Here is a 19,009-nt window from a genome sequence, read left to right as displayed (position 1 = left end):
AGAATTTATCACGACACGTGCCGTAGAGTGTGTGCCAAATCATTTATTATTGGTCTGACATATTTGCATTAAGCCATTACCTTTTGTGCGGGTACAACTATGTTTCATGATTTAACGTTTTAAATTCAAGCTTTTACCTTTGTGCTTGTTTTTTTCTTGAATGAAACCTACTAAGTAGATTCTTTGAATGTTCCTTGTGCTTTTCCATTTTCTGTCTCTCTAAAGCATGCATTTTATTTCCACGAAATGAATCCAACATGAAACTCAGCTCCTGGAAGGCCATGTGTATTGATTTTCCTCTGCTCTGACAGTAAGCAGTCTTTGCAGCAGATTAAAAAGACACTAATCTCTACATCTAGCCTTCAGCTCTTTCCCAGATAAACACTTTGACAATACCAGTGTAATCCCTAACTTTAATCACTGTACACTACACATTCTCCCTTTCTGAAGCTGAGTATGTTAATTTCACTCTGCCGTTCAATTTCTCCCCTAATGCCACCTAACCTTAACAACCTAACTATGCAAATATCCATCTGTTGCAGGCTGTGCCCTTTGACCCCGACACTGACGGGGTGGTACTAGGTCACCGGCCCAAGTTTCCCATCCCTAACACCCCCTCCACCCTGGACAAGCAGACTAACTGGTCTAAAGCCCTGCCGCTGCCCACCCCAGAGGAAAGAATGAAAAACAATTCCCAAGTCATCACCTCATTTGTCATCCCCATTAATGTGACTGGTAAATTTAAAACATTATGTTTTATATCTGAGTGTGTTCATTGTGACAGGATTGAGTAGAGTGACGGGCGTGTACATTTCTCAAAGGTCTTTGTTAGGTATTTTGTTTTATTTGCTAGTTTCTTTAGATTTTCTTGAAGGAATAGTCTGAGACAGTTTGAGAAATACTTATTTGCTGTCTTGCTTAGAATTACAGCAATAAACAATATGAATTAAATGATGTCCATCTGTTAAATGTAAGACTTCAGCCAGGAGACAGTGAGTTTAGCTTAGCATAAAGACTGTACATATTTATATATTTAAAAAAAATACATATATAACTAATAAAATTAGTTAGCTTTAGAGGTGTTGTAAGCAGCAATTGTAAAACTTTGATAGAGCCATGCTAGCTTTTCCTCTGCTATTAATCTTAATGCTAGGCTAAGTCGAGCTAACTGTCTACTTGCAATAGCTAGATATTTAGCTCACAGGCATGAGAGTTGGATCAATTTTGTCATCTGACCCTTGGCAAGAAAACAAATAAGCATATTTCCCAAAATGTCCATATATACCTATACTGATCAACCATTGTGCACAGTAGTGCACAGACATGCAGGTGATGTTGATCTTCTCAGTTAAGTCTTGGCAAGAAAGTGAATAAGCATATTTCCCAAAATGTCAAACTGAACTCCTCTTTAACACTGTACAAGCGTCAAGTCTACTTTCCCCCACAAAAGAAATGAAACATCTGAAAAAAAATCATAAATGATTCAACTAAGTATAAAACCTCATCATTATCAAAGGTATCAATGTTGCCACAGAGAACCACTCTCGATGTGCAAGTCATGCTTTGTGCCCCTTTAATGTTCTTTCTCATGCTTTCGCGATTTGTGTCTGTGATTGCGAGGCGAAAATCTCTGACATGAATGCCAATTAGTTCTGTCCAAATTGTTGAAAAGGCCTGGTCATTAACTCTCGCTCACAGTGACTCAAAAGAAGAGTTATAAGCCAACACTGGCTGAATCAGACACAGTTGAGGGGAAAAATGTACATTGTAAGCAAAGTCCAGTGATTGCTATGGTGCTGAAAGGCTTGACCTGCTATCACATGATAGTCACAGTGTATGGTGAGGGAGGAAAACAAGGAGGGCACACAACAAAACTGAAGCAGAAAGCAGGATTTGTCCTTTGGTCAGTAACCCCATCAACATGCTGACTTTGTTTTTGCATGTTTTTGCTAGAGGCACAAATACTTGTTACAATCTCTTTTATTTCTCCATTCACATTTCATAATCTGTCTGTTTAGACATAACATCAAGAAGTAAATAACTCCACATTTGTCTTACTGTGGCTGTCCTACTTAACATCTCATTTAGATCAGCAAAGTGCAGATGTATTTTTTTCCAAGACAGCGTTAGAGTTAAAGAAGTAATCGCTGCCGTTGCTGCTAATCAAAGATTCCTCAGATGTCCCGTCTCTGTTGCAGGCGTTGGCTTTGACAGAGATGCTAGTGTGCGCTGCTCGCTCGTTCACTCGCAGTCTGTGCTTCAGAGGAGGAGGAAGCTGAGGAGACGGAGGACTGTCGCCGGCGTTCCCCGACAGGTGCAGCAAGATTTAGGTATGTAACTCCATCATCAGACTCTCCCTGTCAGTCACAAAGATTTAAAATTAGAGTAAAAATACTAGTGATCGTTATGTTGTGTGCTTTAATGTTTTACCCTCTAACATACAAGGTTTAGTGTTCAGGGTCCAAATCACATTTTTGGACTTTGTCACTGTAGAGACATGGTGCCAATAGTAATACAAAGCAGTGCATTATGTGCTATATTGGGTTCAAATCCTAGCCACATCAATACACTATAGAAGAAAAGCTTTAGAGTATGTCATCATAAATATGAGAGACATAGTCAACTAGTCAGGCGTTTTTTAAAGATATTTTTGGCGCATTTCATGCTTTTATCAGCAAGACAACAGTAGAAAGATGACAGGAAATGAGGGGAGAGAGAGATGAGGAATGACACGTTTTCAAAAGCCTCTGAATGTTGTAGACACTGAAATCCAAAATGTAAATTTCAAGAACATGGTTTAAAAAGCAATAAAGTGTGCTCAGTTCAGTTGTAATCAACAGCTGTATCTGAGTTTGTTTTTTGCATTTTCTAACGCTCATAGCCGTTGTGTTCCTTTCTTCTCCCAGACTCGGATGACTCTCCTGGTTCTAGAGAGCGAACAGTGATAGTTCATGCCAGTCCCAATATTACTCCCTCCAACGAGGAGCTGGCCAGCCATCACTGCACCAGGGACTCCGGTTGCCAGACAGAAGACTTTTTGATCTCAGGAGCGCCGTCTCGGCGGAGGATCAGGGCCCAGAGAGCACAGGGTGTCTCCCTCTCCCACTCAGCAGGCAACATTTTGTGCCTGTCGGACAGCTCCGACGCCATGTTCTCCGCCTCCGTGGGCGCGCGCCTGCGCTCCCGGAGCTTGCCCAGAGACGCCAGCCGGATGATAGACAACGGGCACAATGAGAGCAACGATGAGGACGAGCTTTCCCCCTTCGACATCGAGGACTTCCTGCCTGGTCCGGGGGAGTTGATTCTGAAGGATGAAGAAGAGAGCATGGATGAGCAGGCCATTTCTGAACACCAGCTGGGCCTGAAGTACAAGCAGCTCTCCGAGAGACCGGAGCACAACTGGATGGAGAGGACCAGATCCCAACTGCCTCGGAAGGCCGACATGGGCAGCTGTGAGATCTCATCCAGTTCAGACACCTTCAGCAGCCCGGTGCATTCAGGCTCTGCTGCAGGGGTGCTGGGAGGCCAGATGGACCATAAGGACGACCACCAGTCCTCAAGTGGGAACTGGAGCGGGAGCAGCTCCACCTGCCCGTCACAGACCTCTGAAACCATCCTCCCAGCAGCATCTCCGCTGCTCACGGGCTCCTCGCACTGTGACTCAGAGCTCTCCCTAAACGTCGCTACTCACGGCAACGAAGATCACACCAGCTTCATGCTGGACCACTACCAAGGTCTGAGGACCCAGCGGGCCGGCTCCTTCTCCTCCACAGCTATGGACATATTAGAGGAAGCTGGGTCCAGCACTCCCATAGAGGGGGAGTGGAGTTACCCCCACACGGAGCCTCCGCGCTCACAGGACTTCAGCCCTGAGCCCAGCCGAGAGGCTGAGAGCAGCTTGGGCTGCCCCAGCTTCACCAGCATGGCCACCTGCGAGAGCAGCTTCTCTGACAAACCGCTGTCAGAGAAGGCCGACACCGTGTCACACTACTCCGTAGACACTGAAGGCTACTATACCTCGATGCACTTTGACTGTGGTATAAAAGGTAGCCAAAGCTTCACTTATAACTATGCAGCCCCCGGTTCTGATTGCGGCCTGTCTGACTTTAGTGGTCACATGACTCTGGGGAGACGTTGCCTCTCTTTAAGAAAACCAAAGGCGAAGCCAAGTCCGCCTAAGAGGAGTTCATCCTTAAGAAAAATATGCAGTGAGGGACACCTCGCTGACAATAAAGAACCAAAGATTACTTTCGCGGAGCAGCTTCCGCTGTCTACCAAGGAGCGGAAACTGCAGCTGGCTTTGTCTGGCTCTGCTGGTCGTATAGACAACTCTTCACTAGTCAGAGCGCACCATGGGATCTGGGGGGTTGAGGGCTCAACTGATCTACCTGACTTAGGCATGTTTAGCTCCACAGATGCACATTCATTTAAGGACGAGGGGGTTGTACAGTCAGACTATGCAGATCTGTGGCTCCTGAACGATTTAAAATCCAGCGATCCTTACCGATCTCTGTCAAACTCCAGCACAGCGACGGGTACAACTGTTGTCGAATGCATCAGGTCACAGGAAAGCTCTGAGTCTCAGACATCCCAGTCTGGCTCCAGAGCCACCACCCCCTCACTTCCATCAGTAGAGGGAGACTTCAAGCTAACATCTCCAGAGAAGCTAGCAGGCCTGGCCAGCCCATCCAGCGGTTACTCCAGTCAGTCAGAAACCCCCACCTCCTCTTTCCCCTCCGCCTTCTTTCCCGGACCGCTGTCACCATCCAGTGGCAAGAGGAAGCCCAAAGTCCCGGAGAGGAAGTCGTCTCTTTCGTCGCTGTCACTCCAGTCGCTCTCCTGCAGGGATGGAGCCACCTCAAAGAGAGACCTGGAGCTGCCAACAATCCCTCCATCCCACCTCGACTTAAGTGCCCTTCATAGTGTTGCCAACAAGACTCCAGCTTACAGGATCCAGAATCAAATCCTTCAGCATAGCAAACAAAAAGCTCCAGTTTCAGCCAAACCTGTTGCACCACCCAACGTCCATCCCATGTCCATCACACCCTCAGTGCTGCACTCAGTACAGCTACGGCCCATCAGTAAGGAACCTGAAGGAAGCCAGGAGGACAAAACCACTTCCAAACTCAAATGCCCCACATTGAACTTAACTGACACACTTTCCTGTAGCAAATCTGTGGAGCTCAAGAGTCCCCTGTTATATAACTCACTTCAACATCACCCACCCACAAAGGGGTTGTGTGAATCTGTGTTTACCTCAAGCGAAAAGCTTGCCAACGGAGAGGCAGCATGTCAGAGTGAGACGAGTGTCAAGCAGGACAGAGAGGCCGAGTCATCGTCAGACGTCCCTGAGAGGACCACAAGTCCTGAAGGAGAGACGAGTGGAGAGTCTGTAGAAACGCCTTTCTGCTCTGAAGACAGCTGCTTGTTGTCCCAGCCTTTACACCAGCAAAGAGCTGAGCCGTCTGAGGAAGAAGAACCGTATCAAATTAAACCAGGTCCTCCTCTTCCTGTTCAGCACAGTTCGCCCAAGAGATCCAACCTTTTATCAAACGGCCTAGATAAAGTGCCCTCTACTGACGTCGAATCAAGGACGTCGCAAGGGAGTTCAAACAGCGATGAAGGTAGCAAAGAAGTGGAAAATGAGTTATCAGGTGCTTCAGGGGAAAATGGCTCCCAGGACGACAGGCTGGAGTCCACAGCAGAGACCAACGGTTGCTTCAGTACAGGTAGGTCGTAACCGTCTGCACGTTGGCTTTGTTAGCTCAATGGTCCGCGGTAGGCTACGAACCATTCACATCACTGTCTCAGAGCAGTTACTGGTTATCTTTCTTTGGTCAGTTTGTTTAATTGCCTTCTTTATTCTCTTGCTGTTCTCTTTTTTCTCATTCTCCCTCTCTCCCTCTCTCTTTCTCTTGCTCTCTCACTCTCAATTTCAATTTCATGTTGCTTTATTGGCATGACAAAAAATACATCTGAGTTGCCAAAGCATAAGAACAAACATACATATAAACAACAGCACTCTCTCTCTCTCTCTCTCTCTCTCTCTCTCTCTCTCTCTCTCTCTTTTCTCTCTCTCTTTCACTTATGTCTGTTTCTAACTCAGTATCAAGGCTTATTGTGACCCAACCAGTCTGTTATGACTTCATCAATTTAAAAGTTGTTAAACCGGGGGCGACTTCTTGCTCACCCTGTAAGAGCTTGTGTCACATGTAGGCTAAGTCCTTTGCAGCGGTCCGGGTTCGAGTCCGACCTGCACAAAACTACACATTTTGGTATTATTGATTGAGAGTTGAACACTATGAAACTGCTGATCGGCTTCGTCGGGACTCCCGTGTGGAGGTGTGGTTTAACCAGATTTGATTGACAGTAAACAAACAACCCACCAACTGTCATTTTTCTAAATCCTGATAAGGGTCAAATCATAACAGAAGTTATCTCAGAACACATACTGAGTCTAGAACACACTCTTTATTCATAGGGAACCAACAATTCCCCCCAATAGCAAGGATTTAGTGTGACAGGGGCAAGGAAAAACCTTTTAACAGGCCAAAACTACAAACAAACCCATGATGCATGGCAGTATGTGACATCACATTATTATATTATTACATTAATGCAGTAGAATACAGTGTATGGAGTATGTTCAGATGCTGACTGATTTATGTTGACAGACTCTACACCCAGTGATAACACAGCGTCCTCCCTGAGTGATGAGTCCAGGCCAGAGGACGACAGTGTGTTTCTGTCCCCCACCAAGGCTCGGACCACTGAGGATCTGTTTGCTATGATACACAGGTAAGCAGTTTGGTACAGAGTCTCCGTCGTCGCTCAAACTTCACAGAGATTCTCAATTGGATTTCTTCATTTCCAGGTCCAAAAGGAAAGTGTTGGGCAGGAAGGATTCCGCTGAGTTGAATGTGAGGAACCGCCTCGGTGCTGCATCAGGGTGCACCCCAACCAGCAGCACTGTGAGCTCCCCAGTCCCGCTGGTGTCACCCTCCCCCGCTGTGACGCCGCCAGGCCCGCACAGAGTCTCCGGACCCATCTATAGAAACGCAAAGAGGTCCAGCACCTCCAACGAGGAGTTCAAACTGCTGCTGCTCAAAAAGGGCAGTCGCTCAGAATCCAGTTACCGCATGTCAGCGGCAGAGATCCTCAAGAGCCCCGTCACTCCTAAATCTCCCGGAGATTTCCTGTTGGAGTCCCCCAGACAGCCCGTAGAGCCCGCCTCTCCCCTGCAGCAGCAGCATCAGTCAGGACCAGATCCGCCCTCCAGCCCTTACCCCAAAGCATATGCAGAAGGCTTCTCCCCGAAATCCTTCCCCACATCTGCTGCTTCCCGGCAGGGCCGCTCCAGAATCCCCCCGCCTGCCAACAGTAGCCGCTATGGCATGCGCAGTAGACTGTACCCCGTGCCCATGCAGGCCATCTCTGAGGGCGAGACGGAGAACTCAGACGGAAGTCCTCAGGACGACCGCTCATCACAGGGCTCCACGTAGAAAACAGAGAACCAGTGTCAGAAGGTATGAAATTATTTTGTTAGTTTACCGTAAAAACAGATGGACCACAATGAGTTCTAATGGCAGGAGCATTGAGGAGCTTATTGTTAATGTATGCCGAATTTTTTCAAAGAAATAGTCATACATTTACTGTTTGTGGCTGAGTTTTATAGATGTTTCCTTTTGGTTATTCTGTGGATACTTTAAACAAATATCTTCAGAAATATTATATACACATATGATACGAACACTTAGCATTAGAAACAGGGAACCAGATTATTGAGCATCTGCACCAAAATATAATTGATGATTAAGTAGAAATGATGAGCAAACATGATTCTACAGAAAACAAAAAAAGGCATTCACGGTTCTAAAAACCTATTATTTGGTTTGTTGATGGCCAAAGCCTTCCCTCAGCCCCGCTGCAGTACACTCATGTTCAGTCTAAGCTGTTCTGCTGTCAGACTCCAGACTCTCCACAATTTAAAACTATTCTCTCACTTGGACATTTTTATCTAGGAAAACTATATTGGATGAAATTGTATGTATTCTGTGAATACCTTTGCAAGTAGACACCATTTTTATATTTCTTAAAGCCAGTTGTACAAATCATTTTGATACTCCCCCAACTGATCATCAGGACTAACACTGTGTGAGAAACAGCAGTGTGTACAAAAACATGGGAATCCTTAATGCATCTATTCCTATTGATGTGTTTGTATATTTTACTCAGTCCTTTTAAAAGCACATTACAGATTTATATCAAACTTTAACAATATTTTCAAATTCTCATGCAATAAGACAAGTAAATTGAGGTGCCACAGGAGAAGTCAGAGCCAAGCACTAACTTGACAATCTTAGGAGACATGAAGGGAGCAGGTGTTAACATGGGAGAAGAAAAGGTGATAAAAAGTCGGAGGTGGTGAAATAGGAGAGCTGTAAAAGAATAAGGAGGTTGTGTGTTGTTTTTTTATTAAACGTGATAAGGGTCATTTCTGGTTTGCTGACTCGGTGTGTTTACGAACTGTTGGAAGAGGCAAGTGGAAAGTGTTCAGGAGGATCAAATATGCCTTATTACTCTCAACAAGAGCCAGTCAGAGGCAAGCAGCTGGGAGTGTTTTTATGAGATTTTCAGTTTTGATGGAGCATGTAGGGTTAAATATGGAGCCAGCTAATCATCTGTCTATGATGAAAAGACGACGTTCTGGATTAAGGGGTCTATAGCATTTGGTCCTATTATGTACAAATACTCGTCTATTTAATTTCCCATCAAATAAAACCTGCCGTAGTTTCTTTACTTTTTGTGACACAACAATCTAAATATATTTATTTTTATAACTGGCACAGAAATTCTCCATAAGCTCCCTGATTTGGTTTACACCTCTAGATAACCTAAAACTGAACTCTTTACATGCAATGAATTGATGGTATAATTAAAAAGGTATTTTTATTCAGATAGTTATGTTATGTGTTTGTGTATAAGAGACAAATTTTAAATCTTATTTAAGACACTGGTTGCAGAGACAAATAGGAAAGCCACTCATTAATTAATTAAAGTGAGGTTTTAGTTGTAACCCTGGCAACCTGAGGCTTTTTATTTGTTCCCAGTTATTCACAATAATTGTATATGGTGTTAAATGCAGTGATGGTACTCAACCATTATGCAAAAATGACAGATTCTATGTAGCCATATTTCCCTACGGAAGACTGTTCTTCCCTATAGGGACAGTACAATGTAAATATCAACTTCATTTTGGCCTTAATAATACTCCATACTGCATAATGCAATGTCATATAACAGGGTACACAATGGTTTATGTCTATGTACCTTCATTCCACCTTTTTTTTCCTTTCTTTTTTTTGCACTGATAAAGTGATTTCATCTGTCTCTTGCTGTACCTGGAGATATTTATAGACCTTTACATGCAGCTGTTTGACTTCCCTTGAATATTATCCACAGTCTGAGTACACTTTGGGAGTGAAGTAGATGCTTTGGTCAGAGCGTGCACGTTAGTGGCATCAAACTGTCCATCCTCCTCTCGTTTACTTGACTGAAACAAAAACCGAAACCAAGAAGAATTACAGCGTAACTTATGGTACTAGATGCATTTTGGACTTCAGATCCACCTCTGTAGGTATGAGCTTTGTATTTTTTTGTACAAACTTGTAAATACAATAACTTTGGGAATTGTCACAAAGGTTGTTGAATTGTTTCTTATGTAAAAACAAAAATGTTTTCAAAGTTTACATTGATTTCAAACCTTTGTATATTTTTGAGCTGTGGAACACTTTGTCTTGTATTTATTTTTTAGTAAGCATCGTGGAACTCCCATAGTAAATCCTATCAAAGCCAAGTGCTAGCAAATGTGTATAAGAAGACAAATAAATGTGACTGCCTTAAAAATGAATCTTTGGCTCAGGTGTGATGTTAATTGTTCTTATTTTAAAGGTGTTATACTATAATTTACATAACAGGTAAATGAGGACAATATGTCGTGATTTACTGTAACAGAAGATACTACGTTTATCTACGGTTCAAATGGTGTAATGTTACTAAGTACATTTATTGGAGTATTTTGTTTCATGCCACAAAACACTAACCTGGAGGTCAGCTGATCTTGGCCCCGCCCACAACATCAGAGGTCGGGAAGTTGGATCCGTTGTAGAGCAACTATGCTCCAACAAGAGTGGTTTGGACCAATCAGATTGTCAGGGCGGGCTTTATACAATGATGGGCAGATGATTGACGGTAACGAAATCAACCACGTCACCAAAGAGATGACTTTGTTGACAACAAAGATGGCTGCTGGAGAACTGAGATGTGTCGACTCCTCCATGGCGTCTGTTAGAGAAGATATCGACAGATCATTCCTTCTAAAAGAGGAACAGAGAACCGCCATCGAGGCGTTATGTGATCGGAAAGGTGTTTTTACCGTCCTAACTATGGGATTCAGCAAAAAATCAACATACATCACATACACATATGTCATTCATTTAATAGCTACACCCTGCTAATGATCTAATCATATACTCACAGGGGCCATTTCTATACATTAAGTACTATTACTTTTGATACATTTGCAGATAATACTCAAGGAGAAAAACTGATTTTGTTGCTTTAATTAAATAGAGGCGTCATATGTCTTTTTGTCTTGTTACGATGTCACGTCTTGTCCTCACATCTGGTTTTGATTCTGTCCCAAAAACAAACCCTTTTTTCCAGAGCTGATGTTCTTGACTGGACTGCCGTGTCAGCCGTGTCTTCACAAGATGGCGCCATGTCCGACAACAAGAAGAGATGATAGAAGGCTCTGGTTCTCACGGGACGGTAATTTAGAAAAAGACAATATACAGTAGATTAGGTGGATAAAACATTCTTTGAATGAAGAATGTTCAGGAAGAAAAGTGATCAAAAACACTGTCATATACTGTAGATTCATATCCAGACCATATTGGTTTTTTTTGCATCAATTGAATGCCGAGTATTTTCACAATACATGACTTTCTTAACCAGACTGGCAGGATTTAAACACCTAGAGGTTTTTTTTAGCAATATTGTAAATCACTAAAGGATGCCACAGTAGCCACTAATTTAGGATAAACACAAGAGGGTCTTTGCCAGACGAATCCACAGGAGAATGCTGGGTAATTTGATGCAAATTGAGTTTAAATTAAAATTAGGCCTCTTTGTGTCCTGGCCAGAGAAATAACACAGCTGAGATTTTTCTTTTTTTTTTAAACGTCTTAACAAGTCTAAACTGGTTCCTCTCCTCATAACAGACCTAAGGCTTAGCTGTAGTTATTAACATGTCATTTCTGCATGCGTTGTGTCACGTTCATGGTCCTGCTCCAGCGCCGACGTCCGTGTCATTTCTCTTTGTTGCTCTGGCTAATGTCAAATGGACAAAAAGGCCTTGTTCTAAGTTAGTGCACGTCAACTGAGCTGAGATTGTAAGTGAAGAAAAGAAGAAAAAAAGGTAACCAGAGCCCCGGTGTGTTTGGCATCCCGAGTCGGTACCGTCAAGAGGCGCGTCGACCGTGTACCATGACCTCGATTAGCATTGGAGACAGGATAGCTTGGCATGAAAGTAGGTGGAGCCAAATTGATTTTTGTTCTCAAGAGAAGGATATTGCATGCAAAGTAAACTACAGTAATGTGTAATGTGCCTCAGCTGGAGAATTAAACGCAAATGTGCTGATTTCAGGTCACCTTGACAGCACCGAACCATGGGGAACTGTCCTACAGGACATGCTATGATGGTGGTTGACTACAGAGAAGTCTTTCTTTCAGTGTTTGTCTTTGTGTCATTGTTTTCCCTCTTGCTCTAAAGACAGTACAGCAGATATTGTATAGGCCTTAAAAGTGAATGGGAACCCAACATGACGTTCATCATCGTCGATTATGATAAAGAAAAACAAAGTTAAGTGAAGATCTTCAAAAGAACAAACAGCTTCTCAGCGCTTACTCACTGCAGATGTTAGGGATTGTATGAAAATGATTAGATGGGTGGGGGAGTGGGAGTCAGAAAACTGTAGGGAGGGAGGGAAGTGTTATTTTAATTTTGCTGAAGGGAGGCTAACGTTTTGGAGAACAACAGTAGAGAGTTTCCCCATGTCATAAATGTGTTTTACCATTTGCAAATGAAGCAAATCTTCATGTCAATTCTGGACAATTTGTGTCAAATTGTTAGCCTGACCAGCCAGACCCACATCCAGATGTTGGGTCTGGGAGAGCCCCGTTGGCTGGGCTCAATCTGAGGGGGCGGGATAAACAGCTGTCTTTCAAATTTCTTCTGCACGCAATAGGACAGCGCTCCAACCAGCCAGAACAACGCTGGTTGATAAATTATTCTTTAACCTTCAAACACATCGTCCTTTTTTAACGACTTCAGTGCTTAACTTCAAATCTTCCAGAGTCAGTTGGAGAGACCGCTGTTCCCCAGAAGCAGCCATTTTCTTTGTTTTCGAGCATTATGTTAAGCCCCGCCCACCAACTCTATACACAATGTGATTGGCCTGACCAGGATTTGATTTTTCCTGCTCACAAGCCAATGGAGAGATGCTAGACCGACCCTGGCTGCAGGTCACATTTGCTGCGCTTAGGATGCGTCGGATTATGTCTTTCCATTGACTTTGTGTGCCATCGCTCCGACTCTAAAATGTTCTTCATCCCGGTCACACAAGTATCTAATGTTCGCATCGAGATACACACACTACACTTGGAGCTGATAAGTGACAACTGATCAAAGCCTACTTTAAAAAGTGCTTTATTTCTCACTCGCTTAAATGTCATTCCTTTGTTCAGCATCATGGTATGAAGCTAAATGTTTTCATATAGACTTAGTTTAGGATATATACATAACTGTTTTATTTGGAAAAATGGGATGTGGTGACTTTTTCAAGTGGAGGGTCCAACAAAAAACAAAAAATAGTATGTAAATATATCACTGGGGGGGGGGGGGGGGTCTTGCTTTTAAAAAAATGAAATAGGTGATTCAGTCTGGAGCTGTCAACAGCACACCAGCATACCAAAGTGTCATCTTGATGAGAGCAACCGGAGGAGGAAAACTGTCTGATATTCATGGTTCTACCTCTGGTGACGTAGTCCTGGTCCATCACAGGATTGTAGACCGGGTGGGGGGAGGTAACCACACCAAAGTCCCCATCAGGCCACCAGGGTATATTGTGAGGCTCATTATAGTGCATTAAACAACCTCCCCGCGGAACAATGAGAGGCCCCGGGGCCCCGAGCAGAGCCTGAGGCTGGTAGAGACTGATATGGAGACCCAGGGGATTCTGCTCAGCCGGGCCTGTCACTACCAGACCTCCATCCACAGCTGCCAAACTCCGTTCTCCCCCGCCTGTGTCCTGAGCCCCTCACCAGGCTCACACTGTTTAAAATGAAAGAATGAAATACTGTCAGAAAAATGCATATATAATATTCCTGCATTGCTTCTAGATTGTTCCTTCAGGAACTCAGAGACTGTGGATTATTCATGACCCTACTTTCTTTTTTATCTCTCTAGATTTGTATGAAATTGCCTTTAGACAAATCAGTTTTCACTTTCCTGAGTTTGAAATTCCCCAAATAATGCAAAAACTAAAAAATAGACAGATAGATATTTATTGATCCCACAAAATGGGAAAATCAGTCACACAGCACAGAGTATAAATACAAATGAAATATTAGGATGCAATATACATGAAATGATAATAATGGGAATAAAAATATAAGAACAAATATTTGAATGTATACAGGATGGGAAAAAATTGCTTGATAGTATGGTAAAATGTAAACAAACCAATTGTACAGGATAGATTTAGATCTGTAGTGTGGTTTAAAGATTTAAAAAAAAGTCTGAAAACATGCTTTATTTCCTGCTTTCCCATCTTAATAAATAATCCGCTAATTTAAATTAAAGCCTTAACTGGCGACCTCTCGTGGATTTAACTCCAGGGAAGTGTACCAATTACATATTGTATCTGTCATCTATAAATATCATAATTTCTTTCAGGAAATGCATGGAATTCTCTTTGGAAAAAGCAGACATAGACTGTATATTAATAATATATATATATATATATATATATATATATATATATATATATATATATATATATATATATATATATATATATATATGTCCTATGGTTATGGGTGACGTGACAGTATTTCTTCTCGGAGACCCTACGTGGGTCTGGTTATAGATTTGAACCTTCTGTAACCTACATAACCTACAGTTATTGTTCATATTTAATGTTTCTATTTCTATTTTTTGTCTCTGTCATAGACTGGTGGGGGGGGACCCGCTGACGATGCTGCGTGCGCAGCTTCAGTCTGGAGTCGCTCGCGACAACGAGAGATAAATAGAAGCCTTATCGTTTTATTTGAGAGGATTCCGGCTCTCTTACCCCGGTCCCGGTCTCGGAGAGCCGCTACCGCCCCGGTCTGCGTCTAGGTGAGTGTGTGTCGGTGTCTAGGTGAGTGTGTGTCGGTGTGTGGAGAAGAACCCCGATATTAAGGAAGAATGACACCAAAGGACAGCAGATGAAACGGGGTGAGCCGACGCTTTTCTCCATTCTGCGTCGCGTGCACGCTGAAACCTTCATTGGTTTTAACATGAGCAGTTATGTGGGATTTATCTAGCTAGTGGCGCGGTCTAGCTTTAAAAACCGAGCCCTTTAAAACCCTTTTTTATCAAATTTAAAGCTAATTTCGCGGCTAGTTTGTCAACGTTCGCTCGTTTTTGACATACACGCCAGCTGAACGGGAACTTTACAAATAACGTTTTGATTCAGCACGAGGACCCGTCTCTATGTGCCATATATACCGTATAAATGCACGAGGACCCATATGTGTGTGTTCTAATGGCAGCGGAGCGTCACGCGCCCCCAGCCCTTGTCCTAGCCGTGTGGAGACGTGCGCGTTCATGGCGCACAGCCTCCTGCTTTTCAAAGCGAACCGTCGGCTCATAAAGCTCGGTCCTGGTCTGCTGGCATGGCAAGACGTCACTAGGGAAGATATAAGGAAGATGTCCTGAGATGAACCCGGGGGTGTCCCACTCAGGGGGGTGTCCCACTCAGGCGTTGTCCCACTCAGACGGTGTCCCACTCCGGGCCTGGTACCAGCCTGGCTTCAGTAGCCTGTGTATTTGCTAATGTCCCAATGTACACATACAAGAGACACATCTCGTGTAGACATGGCTAATTTAATCAGTGCTAATCTTCTGCACAAGCTGTCATGTGTACCTCAATGATGAGTTTATTTACATAACAGCATTTTCATTTCTATGTTTCTAATCTCATTTTGAATTTGGAATGTTCAGTAGAGGGAAATTGTGGACTTCTTACATTTACTCTCAGTGTGTCTTGCCTAGCTCCCTATTTGCTAACAACTGCATTATAGTTCATATACATAACAACACTGGGCACCCAGCAGTGTAAGCCCTCCCTATAAATGTATTAATGGTTTTATGGTTCAGTATTCTCACCCTTACCCCATTTGAACAGGATTTATCAATATTAATCTGGGCCAAACACAGTGACATGTTGTTCCACACTGGTCCCAATGATGACTATCCCAACCGTGTTCATTAGAAGTGTTGAATAATTCATGGAATAAGATCAGCTGGAGGACAACTGGCTGAATAGAAGGGAATGTGCCTGCGTGAGGGAGCAGCCTGCGTCAGTCTGAGGATGTGAAGCTCACCGTGAGCCTCCATGTGTCTCTCTAATGAGATGTAATTGGCTATTGGACCGGAGGGGTGTTGGGGCGATGACCTTTAGATTATCAGCCGAGCTCCATCCATCCCATGGTGCTTTGTTCCCTCTGCCCTGAACTCCACGTCAGACCCAGAACGAGGACTCTTCCACGAGCAGAGAAACAGAGTAGTTCTTGTAGTGGATTGAGGACTGCACTGCAGTGCCGTTTAATGCAATCGAAGAGTCAAGGCGTTGTTGTTTTCTCCCTGCTGTTGACTTACTATGGCGTACATTCCATCAATGAGGCAAGGAAGGAAAAAAGGGAAATGTGGAAATCATTACGGGACAGGGGAGGGACTTCATTTGGCTCTCTGTTAGGTCTCTTCTTGCCTATTTACTCAATTAGCTGTTACAGGCTATAGTGAGCACAAAGCTCTTACAGATGATGTGGCAGTTGGAAACGGCAGTGTGTCGCCGGTCCTATCACTCTTTAGGAAACAACATGGCAGGGTTGCATGTTTCTTACGGTTTCTTACGGTTTATTGAATGAACATTGCATTACATTGGTACTCTACAAACTGGAAATGGGAAACTCTAACTCTGTTAAGATGAATGCTTCTTACCTTTAGGCCACGTATGGAAGCAAGGCTGAGGGTAATTCTCTGACATATCCCAGACTCTGTATTCTGAATTTGGGCCCGAGTACAGCTGAGCAGGCGTCACAGGCCTGTTTAAAGATGTTTGATTCAGCTTGAGGTGATGGCAGCAGTTTATATTTGACCACAAAGATGTGGGGGACTCAAGTGGACTTTAACGGAGGAGGTACAGTACAGAGGTAGATTTAGTCCTCTGGCACATGAGCCAGAACAAATCGCATGTGCGACATCTTCCTTTGACCTCCCCTGTCTGTGATAACACGGAGACAAAGCAAAATCACAGAGTCAGATAATGTGACCGGTGGGGGGGGGGTGAAGATGAACGCGGCCTCTGTGTACTTTGGCTCGCTGTACACTTTGCTGGTTAAACATCCTACTTGTGCTGCAGAGTTTGACATTGTACTCACATGACTCCGGAGAGGGGGGGGTTGGAGCAGTGAGCTGTGTGAGCTGCTCTGGGGGGGGGGGATTACTGATTAGCATGATGTCACCTGACCAGCAGGCCAAGCAACACTCACCAACACTGTTGAGTGTTCTTCTCATGAAACAAAAAGCTGCTGAAGCATAAAGCATTCTGTCACCCTACTGCTAATTTTAGAGGGATAACTAGATTGAGTTTATTATCTGGGGGGTTATTATTCACACTTTGTGCACCATCCGTCTTTCACAGTGTTAAATAAGAAAGACTTCTTTTGGGCGCCTGGGTAGCTCACCTGGTAGAGCACGCGCCCATATACGCGGGTTTGACTCTGACCTTTGTCCCTTTGCTGCATGTCATCCCCCCCCCCCCCCTCCCCTTTCATGTCTTAGCTGTCCTATCCAATAAAGGCCTAAAATGGCACAAACATTTTTTTAGAAGAAAGACTTCTTTCATATTGGTCAGCTCGGCTTCATCGGGTCACAGACCACATGATTCGTGTTATCAAGCAGGAAATGTCTCAACCTTCCTGGAAGGCACGCATTAAAAATGGTGGGAAAATAGAACAGATCCTCATGTTCTATTCAAGTTCTTAACTAACAGCATCAGATCTAACTTAATATTCCGTCTTTGTTCTTGTAGAAAGAGGAAGGAGTGAGACACTAACAAACCTTAGAGGAGACTCTGTTGGAAAAGTCTAGCTCATGCATGCATGCAGTATGTCAGTGTTTTCACTGGGACTTAGACTTAGGTGCACCTACACGGTGTGGGATTGGATTCTTGTGTCAACAATTTGTTCCAATCCTTTTTTTCTGGCCTGTGATCCCATGACTTGCAGAATACAGACAACCATGCCCCGCTGACCCCTGTTGAACCCTTACATGCTCACCACCGCCAACTCTAGACTGCATTGGGAACAAACACAGAAGCCTGAAGCTATACATGCATAAAAGCTTTTATCTGCTTCTTAGAGGGTGTGTGTTAAGTGTGTGTCTGTATTCCCGAGGTGCACACACTTCCCAGACTTCTCCCCGTGTGCAAAACAGCAAAAAGGTTATCGGCGACCGTCTGGCTGCAGAATCCTCCGTGTAATCCATCAGAGCTGTATTACAGAGTCTCATCTATGCTTCAGAACAATATACAACCAGCCTGCGGGGGCGGGGGGGGGGGGGGGGGGGGGGGGGGGGGGGGGGACGCGCCTCCTCGCTCCTCGAGGCAACCCAGCACCACATGAAGGCTGACCAGGAGGAAAAATTGTCACGCTTTTGCTAGAAATTTGGAAGTGCATGTGTGCATTTAATTGAGTTTTTCATTGAAAAGGCATGGGAGACTTTGTTGTTTGCGTTTTTAAGGTTGTTTAAAGCGGTCCCCCCCTCCCAAGACCTGAACAGGTTGGCGGTCCCATCACTATCAGTATGAATAATTGACCTGGCTGACATCGGATGCATGGTATCTCCAGGCCCCCGGGGGATGTTTTATCGCTACAGATGGGTGAGGGTTGACAGCCAGTGCAAGCGGGACATGTGTTGTGTGTGTGGAAGTGACATGTAGTAGAGGAAAGCCAACACACAGGGGGCTTATAAAAGCATGATGCCACTGGGACGCTGCCCAGGGGTCAGAGATAGATAGGTACATAGATACATAGATGGATGGATCAGTTATCAGCTGGGTACTTTTTCCCCCAGTAAAAGCTTTTCTGTGTAGATATAGTATCTTGAAACAGGGGGAGACAGAAAAGCTTCTGTCTCTTGAGCTGTGTCTGATTCCCCAAGACTTCACCTCTTCAACTGGAGACCTAAACTAAGGTGGAGGGGAAGAATGGAAAGATTGGCAAATGAAAAAATGTATATTTGATATGCTTACTGTACTGTATGCTTTACAGTATGTCTGTAATCAGTAAACACAAGCGGCAGATTGGCGGGAGGAATGTCCACAATGTAGTTCGAAATGTAGTTCAAAATGTCCGTCACGTCCCCAGAGCCCAAATGTCTGGGAGAACTGAACTGATATTCAGTGGGACAAAGAAAGCAGCGGGTGTCTCATTTGAGAAGCTTGAAACAGAAATCCCTGTTGTGCAGGTATTCCACTAGTGGCCCTGGTCTAGAAGAAGACTCCCAGCTAATCCTGTCTTGGACTGACCAAAGCTGGAGAAGGAGTTATCAGCTGATGGATCTTACCGAGCTACTGAGCATGTGCAGCTCCCAACAAAGATAGGATAGAAGGGAGATGTC

At 44.1% G+C, this 19,009-nt stretch overlaps 2 protein-coding genes across 8 annotated transcripts in view; both read left to right on the top strand.

The window, feature by feature from the left end:
• Nucleotides 1-9,910, top strand: part of nhsa (Nance-Horan syndrome a (congenital cataracts and dental anomalies)) — a 57,577-nt gene extending 47,667 nt beyond the window's left edge. For all 6 annotated transcript variants that reach the window (XM_034880764.1, XM_034880761.1, XM_034880763.1 and 3 more), the window contains 5 exons: nucleotides 543-735; nucleotides 2,199-2,330; nucleotides 2,907-5,729; nucleotides 6,675-6,798; nucleotides 6,875-9,910. In XM_034880764.1, coding sequence (XP_034736655.1) covers nucleotides 543-735; nucleotides 2,199-2,330; nucleotides 2,907-5,729; nucleotides 6,675-6,798; nucleotides 6,875-7,502 — 3,900 coding nt within the window. In that variant the 3' untranslated portion in view covers nucleotides 7,503-9,910. The remainder of the gene's footprint in view (nucleotides 1-542; nucleotides 736-2,198; nucleotides 2,331-2,906; nucleotides 5,730-6,674; nucleotides 6,799-6,874) is intronic.
• A 4,403-nt stretch (nucleotides 9,911-14,313) lies between these two features.
• Nucleotides 14,314-19,009, top strand: part of LOC117950091 (retinoic acid-induced protein 2-like) — a 7,613-nt gene continuing 2,917 nt past the window's right edge. The window contains exon 1 of one of the 2 annotated variants that reach the window (XM_034880803.1): nucleotides 14,314-14,461. The gene's annotated coding sequence lies outside the window, so the exon portion shown is untranslated. Of the gene's footprint in view, nucleotides 14,462-17,447; nucleotides 17,496-19,009 lie in introns of those variants that run through there. The other variant, XM_034880804.1, reaches the window with a different exon arrangement.

Source organism: Etheostoma cragini, chromosome 9 (genome assembly GCF_013103735.1).
Source record: "Etheostoma cragini isolate CJK2018 chromosome 9, CSU_Ecrag_1.0, whole genome shotgun sequence".
Lineage (NCBI taxonomy): Eukaryota > Metazoa > Chordata > Actinopteri > Perciformes > Percidae > Etheostoma > Etheostoma cragini.
The sequence above is the reverse complement of the archived record's forward strand: the minus strand, read 5'-3'. Positions and strand labels throughout refer to the sequence as shown.